The sequence below is a fragment of the Ursus americanus genome, chromosome 6, assembly GCF_024610735.1.
Source record: "Ursus americanus isolate L20-20 chromosome 6, mUrsAme1.1.p, whole genome shotgun sequence".
Taxonomy (NCBI): domain Eukaryota; kingdom Metazoa; phylum Chordata; class Mammalia; order Carnivora; family Ursidae; genus Ursus; species Ursus americanus.
The window spans coordinates 30,589,671-30,601,805 of NC_142132.1; the positions used below are offsets into that span (position 1 = coordinate 30,589,671).

Genomic DNA, 12,135 nt, shown 5'->3' on the forward strand with positions numbered 1-12,135 from the left:
CCTGCCCGGGTGGCGGCTCAGGGAGAAAGCCCCAGGGGATGGGGAGATGGCATGGCCAGCTGTGCTTAGATACACCCCCGCCCCAGGTCACAGAGGTCGGGCAGCTGCACCTTCCCCCTTCCCCCCCCACGCCTCCTCCACCTCGGGCAGCCCTTTGGTGGCCAGTCAGGCTGGTGTCGCCGGGAGTGAGGCGCACGTGGCGAGACGCCCCCTGCCTCCTGGCTACAGAGCAGAGGGGGCCGTGCGGGGAGCTGACCGGCGGCTCGGCCGGGGTGGGGTGGGGGTTCTCACTTCCCCTCCCCAACGGCCGCGGGTGCAGGTGCCGCAGGCCGTGCCCTGCAGGCGGGGCGGGTCCTGTGGACACGCCCCCGCGGCCGGTCCTCGCAGCCCGTCGGGAGGAAGCGCCAGAGCCGCGGCTGGTGCTGCGCGGAGCCCGGCGCCGCTGCTGCCCCGCGCCCCGGGACGCCGCCGGGCCCGGCCCCGCGCACGCAACGAGCGGAGCAGCTAAGCTGCGCCCCGCGCCATGGCAGCTTCAGGTGCGTAGGCGGGCCCGGGCCCCTCTCCCGAGCCTCCCCGAGGGCGCGTCCCCTCGCCCGCCGCAGCTGGCCGGCTCCCGGCTCTGCGTCTTCCGCGCGGGATCTGTGTGCTTGCTGCGCTTTCCCTCTTTCCCGCTTCCCCGGCGCAAACCTCCCTCCCCAGCTTTCCCAAGTCCCCCTTCCCAGCCTGTCGCGCGATTCTCTTCTGCCCCCGGCTGCACCTCCCCTGTCCCCTATCTTCTAAGTCTCCTTTCCTCTCTCCGACTGGCTCTGCTTGCCTTTGAGGGTCGTTTCTCCTGTTCTTCCAACTCTGAACCGGGGTCCCGTGGAAACAAGGCCAAGAGCCGACTTGTCCCCTCCTGGGAAATGCTACTCTTAGGGCCCCATTGGACCAATAGGGGGCGCTCAGGCAGTCCCAGGTGGGAGCTGGGTGATCGCCGGCGGCACTTGGGCCACCTTCCTAAGTCCCCTTCCTCTACCCATCCTAGGCTTTGTTTTTCATCTAGAATTTCGATTGAAATCTAGGAACACCATTCCGTTAGCTTTAGTTTTCTTATGGCTTCTGCAGAACTTTGGGGAGTGGGGATAAGTGAAGGCCACTGGGTAATCTACCCATCGAAAGGTGCCAGGAGTCTTTTTTGATTAGTCTTGGGTTCTTCTTTGGTTCATGGTGTGTACACTTGCCAAAGTTACTGTCTGAGATCCAGGACAAACCACGTAATAATGATGATAATAGAAACAACTAAGGAGCACTTACTATGCGCTATAATAGTTGTTGTGCACCTACATGTGTTCTCAGTGGTGACCAGGACAGCCCAGTCAGTCTCTGCTCTTAGGGAGTTTACAGTCTTGTGCAAGAAAGCGATAAGTAAACAGGGAATTACTAGGTGAGAAGATCAGAGTTACTGTATTTGCAAGTGGGTTTACTTGTATTTCCTCACTCATTTTATGATGTTTTAGTAGAGATAACATGTATAAACAGGATGTAAAAGCCTCTTGAAAACTAAAATCTCGTCAGCCAGGAGAAGATACTGTTCTTGAAGGATGTGGACAGATGCTAGAATGAGGAGCCAGCTGTCCCCATATGCCCTGAGGTCTAGTTTCCTAATGGTGCTTTGGAAGCTGGGGTGGGGTGGGGGAGTGTTGGGGGGTGAGGGGTGGAGGGTGGAGAAGGTCAATGGTAAGAGTTCTATTAGATTTGGTAATACAGGCTCATTCTTTAAAGGTAATGGGAAAGTAGCTAGCTTTAGACTTGTGGCTCTCAAGTGTGGCTCTGGAGGTTAGAAGAAGCTGTATTGTGGTAACAGTAGGGTCATAGTCCACACGTTCCCTTTGAAAGCTGAAGCAGAGTTATGTAGAGGAAATTCATTCATTCAACAAATATTTATTGCATGCCTACTGTTTCTAGGCACTGTTCTAGGTGTCAGGTGTATATTCAGCAATCAAAACAGAGACATAAGCCACTTACCCATGGAGCTTATAGGATATGGGGGAAGGCAGGCAATATGCTTGAGAAAGAAATTCATGATAAGATAAACGCATTGGGAAAACAGTAGAAGGGGTAGAGGGGGGTGGGTTTATAATTTATTTTTTTGTTTTATTTTTTAAAGATTTTATTTATTTTTATGGGAGAGAGAGAGAATGAGAGAGAGAGAGAGAGAGCAAGCACAAGTGGAGGGGAGGGGCAGAGGGAGAAGCAGACTCCCCGTTGAGCAGAGACATGACCTGAGCCAAAGGCAGACACTTAACTGACTGAGCCACCCAGGCGCCCTGGGTTTATAATTTTAAAGGAGGTGACCAGATTAGACCTCGTGGAGAAAGGGACATTGAGCGAAGATCTGCAAGGTCATGTGGGGGAGCAGTGCTCCAGTCAGAGGAACAGTAAATGGGTGTATATAGTGTATTTAAGGAACAGGGAGCAGGTGGTAGAGTAGGTGGGTGATTGGGGGGGAGGTAGGAGATGAAGTCGGTGAAGCTCCCACCTCTTTCCATGGCTGAGAACAGGCTCTGGACTGTTAAGTGCAAGAAACAGCAAACTGGGAGAGCCTTTGGGCAGAGGAGACCCAGAAAACCACCCTCGTCTAGTGTCCTGGGTGCGTAACTCCAGTAGGGCATGGCGGATGAGGCTAGAAGAATGTCCTCTCATTCAGATGGGACTCTAGCACAGTGGCCAAACCTGGGGCTATTTATGGGCTCTATAGTGGCTTCTGCAAACATCTGTAATGGTTAGGGCTGTCAGACCCTCGCTGTCAGCATGTGCTGTGGTGAGACACCACTTCAGGTCCTGCAAGTGGGAGTTGGGCCTCTGAGGTCCCTGGGGCTCTCTGAGGTCTGGAGGTGCAAGGACCCACAGTGGCAGTGAGAGTACCTCTTGACAAGATAAGATAGGATGTGGAGTCACCTAGGCCATTCTTCCATGTGACCTTCTGTTTCTTGCCTTCCCCCTCCCTCTTCCCCCCTTCCCCCTTCTCCTCCTTTTTCTTATTTTAAACAGTTTTGTTCAAATATAATCCACATGCCATACAATTTGCCTATTTAAAGTATACAATTAAAGAAAAAACAAAAAACAAACAGAAAGTATACAACTCAGTGGTTTTGGTATCTTCACAGATAGGTGCAAACATCACCATGGTCTATTTCAGAACATTTTCTTCACCTCAAAAAGAAACTCATTTTGAGAAATGAGTGAAGGGGTATACATTTATGAAATAGAAATTTTTTAAAAAAGAGGAAGAAACTGTGTGCTTTGGCTATCACCCTCTTATTCCCTCCTCCTGCCCAGCCCTAAATTTTATATGTGTCTGTAGATTTCCCTTCTCAGGACTTCCATATGAATGGGATCATATAGTGTGTGGTCTTCTGTGTTTTCTTTCACATAACATAGTGTTTTCAAGGTTCACTCGAGTTGTAGCGTATGTCAGCACTTCATTCCTTTTTAAGGCTGAATTGTGTGGTTTTTAAAAATTTCCTCCTGGTGAAGAGTAAGCTTTCAGATTTTTTTTTTTTTTAAAGACATCTTTGCTTATTGAAATCAAGGAGAATCTTGGCTCCCTGTTTTTGAAAGAGGGTGGGAAGCAAGATAAAATGAAAGGGAATCAGCCTACCCTGGAATATTCTCTAGGTTCCTGACGGCATCTCTCGCATTTACACATGAGAGAGAGGAGACGAAGAAGCCTTAAGTGACTTCCCCAAGCGATGGAGTCTGGCTGGTTGAAGACCAGAACGCTTTCCTCCATGTGTTAGCCCTCGGATCTTGGAAGAAAGCTTGCGTACCTTTTCTTGCCCTTTTTCTCCAAGGTTTCTCTTATCTCCAAATTTTTCTACCATCCCTAGACTTAGAGGAAAATAGGGTTTGAAGTTACATTTAATTTTTTTGTAATCTTAACTCCCATCTGATTCTTGAGGACCCTCCATACTCCTGTCAAGTCTCTACGCTTGAAATCTTCGGAGTCTGGAAGCCCCTCATGTGAGCATTACTAGACCCCTCCCTAAACTGGGCACCTTCCCTAGTGCATCCACTTCAGTAGGGTGCTCAGAACAGATGAATGGGGAGCTGGAGTCGCCTACAGATTAAAGAAATGGTCTGGGCTGGGTAGTTTGAAAGGCTGCTCGGCATTTCCTGTTCTTTTCTCAGGTGGATTCTGATTCTTTCTAAGGAAGCTCTATTTCAGTCACTGTCTTTCTTTCTTTCTTTCTTTCTTTCTTTCTTTCTTTCTTTCTTTCTTTCTTTTTTTTTAAGATTTTATTTATTTATTTGACAGAGATAGAGACAGCCAGCGAGAGAGGGAACACAAGCAGGGGGAGTGGGAGAGGAAGAAGCAGGCTCGCAGTGGAGGAGCCTGATGTGGGGCTTGATCCCATAACACCGGGATCACGCCCTGAGCCGAAGGCAGGAGCCTAACCGCTGTGCCACCCAGGCGCCCCCAGTCACTGTCTTTCTTAACCACGACTGTCACTCCTTGTTGCCACTCCCCCCTCCACCCCACGCTGTTACCCACTGCTTTCTCTTACTGCCCAACCTGTTCTTTAAGCTCTACAAGGACAAAGGCCCATCCTCATTTCTGTTTAGGATTTATTGACGCCTGTTGGTTCATGGATTTCATTTTTCTTTTCTTTTTTTTAAGGTTTTATTTATTTATTTATTTGAGAGTACAAGACAGAGCATGAGCGGGGGGAAGGGGCAGAGGGAGAGGGAGAAGCAGACTCCCCGCTGAGCAGGGAGCCAGGGGCTCAATCTCAGGACCCTGGGATCATTACCTGAGAGGAAGGCAGATGCTTAATGGACTGAGCCACCCAGGTGCCCGCATGGATTTCATTTTTCCTTTTTTTTTTTTAATTTTAAAAATTTAAATTCAGTTAATTAACATATAATGTATTACTGGTTTCAGAGGTACAGGTCTGTGATTCATCAGTCTTATATAACAGCCACTGCTCATTACATCACATGTCCTCCTTAATGTCCATCACCCAGGTACCCCATCCCTCCAGCAACCCTCAGTTTGTTTCCTGTAATTAAGAGTCTCATAATGGTTTGTCTCCCTCTCTGGTTTCATCTTGTTTTATTTTTTCCTCTCTTCCCCTATGATCCTCTGTTTTGTTTCTTAAATTCCGCATATCAGTGAGATCATAGATTTCATTTTTCTTAATAAACAAACAAACTGGGAGACTTGATTTGGCACATGTGAGGAAATGATCCATGGTTACAGGCAGGGATTTATCCTTGGCAAAAAGGGGTGTCCCCATTCAAGAGAGAGTTGCTGACAAAGTGTTTGGTCCTGTGTTGTTATTCAGCATATCATGGAGGAACTTTAACTTCCACTTTGGAACTTTTTTTAGAATTTCCCCAGCTTTCAGTTTCCCCAGCAGAGCAAAATTCAAGAAGGTGATAGATTTCATTGTCCTCCTTTACCCCGAGGCAAAATTTGCTTAGACTTCATATACTGGTCTCGAATCCCACCACAAGTAGGTGACCAAGTAGGTTTTGATATTCATAAGTCTGAGACACTAACCACTTCGTTTCCAAGTACTTGTGCTCAAAGGAGTTTGGGGGCCATATCAGATTTAACACCAGGACTCCAGGAATGAGGGGCGCCTGGGTGGCTCATTCGTTAAGGTCTGCCTTCAGCTCAGGGCGTGATCCCAGAGTCCTGGGATCGAGCCCCGCATCAGGCTCCTCCTCTGGGAGCCTACTTCTTCCTCTCCCACTCCCCCTGCTTGTGTTCCCTCTCGCTGGCTGTCTCTCTCTGTCAAATAAATCAATAAAATCTTAAAAAAAAAAAAAAAACCAACAAAAAAACTCCAGGAATGAGACGTTTTCAGTGTTTTCCGTATAGAAGAGGCTAACCCCTAAAGTGGTTTTTAATTTAAATTGTATTTTAAAGTTTTTATTTTAGAAGTTTTAGTTTTATTGAAAAACTGAAGATACATAGAGGTCTCATTATTCCACACCCGGTTTCCCTCATTATTAATATTTGCACTCTCCTTGATGACTAGGGTTCTTTAACGCGCAGCAGATACCATGTTGTGCTGTTAACAGAGAAACGGGTCATGTTGAGGCAGGATCCAGGGTGAAATCAATACCCACTCCCTCAGTGACCCCAGGACTTGTCACTCGAAATTGTTGGTTTGCTTTGGGTCGCTGTCTCCTCATAAACGTGGCATACATCACTCCTGGCCACGTGTCAGGGCATTCTAGAGTTGCTGCTTTCCTGCTAAGTCAGTCATTGTTCCAAGATCTGAGTTGCCTTCTTAAGAGGACTTATTATGCTCTCAGAAATACTCTTCTTTCTTCCTTATTTTTTCACCATCTATTGAAAACATCACCAATGGCTTCATCACTAATGTGTGGGACCACAGCCAGCCTTCCCCGAGATCTGTTCTCCTTTTACCCCATTTGTAAAAATTGTTGACATGATATTTGCTAGTGTATTTGTCAGTATAGTTGGGGGTGTTAGTGGCTACTGCTTTTTACATTTGCACTTTTAACTGAATTCTGAGCACAGATTGCTAACGTTTGATTATTATTATAATGCTTCTATTATAATGCAGTGTCAAGTGTTGTACATTGCCTACCTGGTGGGCCCTGCTCACGCACACTCATATGCATTACAGTTTACGTTTAGAGGAGCGTTCCGCTGTGACGATAAGCGAAGCGTGTAGAAAAGAGGGGCGGCAGGAAGGTGAATGTATTCTGATGCCTTAACTCTACTGCTTTCAGTGCGCTCCATGGTTGTGTGGCTCGGCCAACCTGACTCCTTTCGTAGCCCTGGAATTGTTTCTCCATTGAAGTACAAAGAACTGTGTTACACAGGGAAAAAAAAAGATCAGCAAAGATTTTATGGAAGGCTGCAATACTGCCTTCTGTACATTAACATTTTGCCTTTAGTCTGCTTAAACTTTGGGACCAGTGTAAGCAGACCCAAAATGGACTGTTTTATTTACAGTTGAGGAACGAGACCGTGCTTAGAACTGAGTTTTCTGCAGAGGCACAAAGGTCCACAGGGTGTCAGAATTGCTGACCGCCTTCCCCACCTCCTCCCTCCTCCCTTCCCCCCCATTGCCTTCTAAATCTAACTTCTTTGAAAATTTGCACACCTCCCTTCAGAAGTACTCCCTGGCGGATCAGTGCGCCCCTACTGAGCGCCGGTTGGGTTTTATACCGGTACTGGATTAGGGCTGCAGCAAAGCAGAGACTCCAAAAAGACTCCAAAACGAAACTCCAAACTTTTTCTTTATTTGCTGTTTTTAAAAATTTGGTAATATTATCCCTGGGGAAATCAGAACTGTGTTGGGTTTACCTATTATAGGTCATTGTTTTTACTTTGAATGTGGTGATGGATGGGAAGGTGGAGTCCTCCCATGATGTTTTCAGAGTTTACAGCCTCAGGTTTTGACCCCAGTCCTGCCTCTGACCTTTTTGCCAGGAACCACTCAGTGAAATGTGGTCTAGGGGTGGTGTTTAATTGTGACAATCCACAGCTTTTCATGATTCCCAAGCTCCCCCAGACTTGAGTAGTTTCCTTCTCTGAGTGGGAGGAAGGACCCCTATTGTATTGTGCTGACGCTTGGAGACTACTCCGTGCTCACCCCTCCAAGTCACGGAGAACAGTTTGCTGAGTTAGTGGGGGATGAGGCCTCCTCTAACAGTAGTAACAGGTGTGCTAAGAGCCAAGCTTCTTTGAACTTTGATAATTGGAAGATATGCTTTATTTCTTGTTAGATTCTTGACCGAATCCCTGATGGGAGGCAGCAGGTGGACTGGTGAGAGGACTGGACAGGGGACCAAGGGACAGCCTGAGGTTCAGTCCTGGCTTAGTGACTAGTTTGCTGAGTGTGACTTTAAGCGAGTCCCTTCATCTTCCCAGATGAAATGTTTCTTTTATCTGTAAATGAGGAGTTTGGGCCAAGTGATCCCCCAAAGCTCTTTTTAACTCACTGCTTCTTGGAGGGCCCGGTTCTGGGGCCAAACTGTATGAGTTCAAGTTCTGACTCTGTCATCATGGGTAAATTACGCCACCCGCCACACCACCGTTTTCTCACCTTTAAAATGGGGCTACTAGTATTCTCTACCTTATGAGGTTGCTGCAATGATTAAATGAGTTTACTAGGCAATGTGCTTGGAAGAGCATCTGGAACATAGTAAGCTCTATATAAAGTGCTTGCTCTTGCTGTTGTCATCATCGCGTCGTTGTCATCGCCATCTTCATCATCTTATACGGTATCAGCTGTGGTTGGAGGAGCGTGCCAGCAGAAGTGACAGCTCGTGTAAAGTTCTGAAATGGCATGGTATCTTGGGGCAGAGACAGGGAGACTGGTATGGCTGGAACACAGCCTGGAAGTAGGGGAAGAGGTTTGACGGCTCTGCTAGGGGCCAGACTGTGAAAGATGGTGGGTGCCAGGACCCCTATCTGGATGGTTTATCGTGCAAGTCATGTGAGCCCTAGAAAGGGCAGGTGTGTTAACATGCTTCTGTGCCTCGTTCTGGCTCAGGGGCGGTTGGAAGATGTGATATCCTCATCGTCTACAGCCCGGATGCTGAGGAATGGTGCCAGTACCTCCAGGACCTCTTTCTGTCCAGCCGGCAGGTGCGGAGCCAGAAGACGCTGACTTATAGGCTGAGCCCTGATGCCTCCTTCTCGGCCAAGGACCTGAACTTCTTCCTCAGCGCGCGCTGCGTGGTTGTGCTGCTGTCTGCCGAGCTGGTGCAGTGCTTCTGCCAGCCGGCCCTGCTGCCCCTGCTGCAGCGAGCCTTCCACCCTCCCCACCGCGTGGTGCGGCTGCTCTGCGGGGTGCAGGACGGCGAGGAGTTCCTGGACTACTTTCCAGATTGGGCGCACTGGCAGGAGCTCACCTGTGACGACGAGCCCGAGACCTACGTGGCAGCGGTGAAGAAGGCCATTTCTGAAGGTAAGGGTGTCTTCTCAAGGAAACATAAGCAAGCCCTAAAAAAAAAAAAAAAAGAAAGAAAAAAAGAAGACTCATCCAGGCCGCAGGCCTTTCAGGTGAGACAGCTTTCCTGCCTGTAAGCCGCTTCCATTTTATCATCATGGACCTTAAGATTTTTATGGAAAATGTGTCACTTTGGACAACATGTTTATAGAGAAGTACCCTTCTCTATTTCCCACTAGCCGAGATTCTGTCTTTTGCTCTGTTTCTCTTTTTAAAGTGGGAAAATTCTGCTCCCCTCTGCCAGGGCGAATGACTTCAGTGGCCCCAGGAAGTGTGACATACACTCTGATGAACAGTAACGGAAGATGCGTTCTGGGATGGAGGCATGTCACAGCTCTTCTTCCTCTTTTGCTTTCTATTTTTGCCTCACTGTGGGCTATGAGTGGGCTATGTGTTTATCACTGTTCTCTTGCCATTTGAGACCTTATATACCTGATGCCTGCAAAGAAGCCTGGACAATTACGGGTTGATTTCACTGTGCTCAATTATCCCTGCTGTGACTGGGCTTTAATCTGGCTCAACCACCTGGTCTCATCTGCTGAGTTGAGTCAAGAATTCACTAATTTTCAGTGACCTTAAAAATCTGATATAGCCTCTTAGATACTTTTATCCAGCGATAGCCTGCTCTAAACCAATAAATATGACCAGATCTTTTAACATAATGGGATCCTGGCGAATTTGTCATATAGATGACTAGTGTTAATATAAAAGGTGTCTCACCTGGATAAGAAATTCTTCTAGGGTTTGCTTTTCTTTACTTCAGAAGAACACACTGATAGAAAAAGCACATAATCCAATCTTGGATGATTGCTCTTCATTGCTTCGAGGGAGTTTTGATCTGCCTACACTTAAAAAGAACTGAAACACAAGTAGTTATTTCTGTGGATGGGCTTATGTCACTGCTGTGGTTCATTATGATCTCGTGGGCAGGCCACTGTGACCCACCAGCCCGTCATTCAGGGCTCCATGGATATATTGTCACTGTACTGGCACCCCACGCTGCATGATCTAACAGATTGTTCTTTAAAATATTCCAGTGGTGTTGATAGAAAAAATACATGATAGAAAGTATTCTTTTAATTTTGTTTCAATGCGTCCAATGTTTAGATGCCTGGATGAATCGACTGCCTATAATCATTTACTTTTTACTAAGGACCCTGGCTCCGTGCACTATGAGCCTTTAGCTTCAAGTGGTTCTGAAAGAATGAAGTGTTTCACAGTGGTGTTTCTGTTCTGAGAACAAATCACCTGTCATCAGAAAGAGGTTATTTTAATGAGAGATTAAAATAAGCTTCTTAGTGGAAACTGCAGTTTGGAATCAATGGATAGGTAGGGACAAATGGAGTTTTAGGAAAGAGAAGGAAGAAGGATGGCTTATGGCTCCAGTATAACTTTTTTATCTGGTGTCGGACTTGTGGACTTTGGGATTTGAGGGGTCTTTGTGTGCCAGGATGGCTTAGGTTTACTTTTCAGGTACCCATAGCCAGTGCCCTTGGTTGGCCCAGTAATGTGGTACTATATCTCCGGTTTTTATGCTGGGCAAACATCCTTAACAAACTCCAGACTCAGAGTCTGGCAGTAGGCCAAACAGAGCATTGACCAGGGATAGGGACACTCCATGGCGCTAACTGGGTGCCCACTACTGGGCAAGTCACTTACCCTCTTTGGGTTTCCGTTTCCTTCTCTGTAAGAGGCCAGATTAAGACTTGATCTGAGACACTTTCCAGGGTTGATAACCTATGGTTCCCAAGGCCAGAGAGCCTAAAACACTTCCGAAGCATCACCTTCCTATCATCATTTCATTCCTGCTTTGACTCCCAGGACGCTTAGGGTTAAAACAACGTTTAAGAACAGTACTATTCCAAACTAGGTTTCTGATATGATTATGCCCTTATTTTCTCTATAACGTGATAATTTATTTTAATAGTCCTCTTGTACACATGAGGTTTTCCTAAGGTGCCTCAAAATAAAAGCAAAAAATAAAATTTTCATACACCCCACTACTATAAGGTGCCCTACTCTCATAGAAATAAATACATAAATACATGACACTTGTATTTTTGACATTCTGTGTTAAGAAAGAAAATCCCAGTGGGAAATGTAATGGAGAATTGATAATGAGGTTGAATTAATGGTAGGGACAATAATTATGGGGTTTCTGATTGTAGGGTTGTTGAAAGTTATAGGGAGACAAATTTCAGGAAACCTTTCTAACAGAGCGTGCAAAGATGGAATGGATTGCCTTTGGAGGTGATGAGTTCCACAACCCTGGGAGTATATGAGTGGAAACTGTTGATGTGGCCTAAAAGGATTCAGCTTTGGAGCCGTGGGTGGACCATGTGACCTTCAGAGCCTCTTGACCATAAAATTCCATTACATTAAATTCCTCTTTTTCACCGGAACACATTTCCTCTTCTTTTTTTTTTTTTTAAAGATTTTATTTATTTATTTATGGGGGCGGGGTGCAGAGGGAGAAGGAGAGAGAGAATCCCAAGTAGACACTGCGCTGGGTGCAGAGCTGGACATGGTGCTTGATCCCACGACCCTGAGATCACAACCTGAGCTGAAATCAAGAGTTAAACGCTTAATGGGCTGAGCCACTCAGGCGCCCCGGGAACACATTTTTATTGTGACTCTAGTCTTTCTCCTTCAACAGGTCTCCCTGGGGCTCTAACTTTCCTCTGAAGAAATATTGGTCATGTTCCTACTATGACCTCAGCAGAAAATAGCAGGAAAAAAAGACCTCAAGTTATAATCTATGTAATCCTTTAAAGGATAAAGCTCCCAGCATATTTGTATATATATATATATTTTCTTAACATTGAGGTACCCTTTGAAAAAACATGATTACTTGGTAAGACATTCACTGAGACCATTTGAAATTTAGGTTAAATTTTAGACCATTTAAAACTTAAAATCTTAAAGATCAAAAGCTTTAGAGAGCAGAGCTGGTAATAAGTTTCCAGAATAATTCCAGAAACTTAGAGTAAATGGGGTTATAGGTAGTCAGTTACACTTCTTTTGCTGGTATGTTATTTAAGCAAGTGATTCTCAAACTTCCCCGTGTTCAGGAGGACCTGGGGATCTTGTCAGTATGCACATTCTGACTCCGTAGGTCTGGGTGGGGCCCAAGAGTCAGCATTTCTTTTTT

General features: G+C 46.3%; 1 protein-coding gene across 1 annotated transcript in view; it reads left to right on the forward strand.

Moving 5' to 3' along the window:
• Nucleotides 1-379: 379 nt before the first annotated feature.
• PIK3AP1 (phosphoinositide-3-kinase adaptor protein 1) overlaps nucleotides 380-12,135 on the forward strand; it is a 113,710-nt gene continuing 101,954 nt past the window's right edge. Inside the window, exons 1-2 of the mRNA XM_045784979.2 lie at nucleotides 380-536; nucleotides 8,526-8,942. Coding sequence (XP_045640935.1) covers nucleotides 524-536; nucleotides 8,526-8,942 — 430 coding nt within the window. The 5' untranslated portion in view covers nucleotides 380-523. The remainder of the gene's footprint in view (nucleotides 537-8,525; nucleotides 8,943-12,135) is intronic.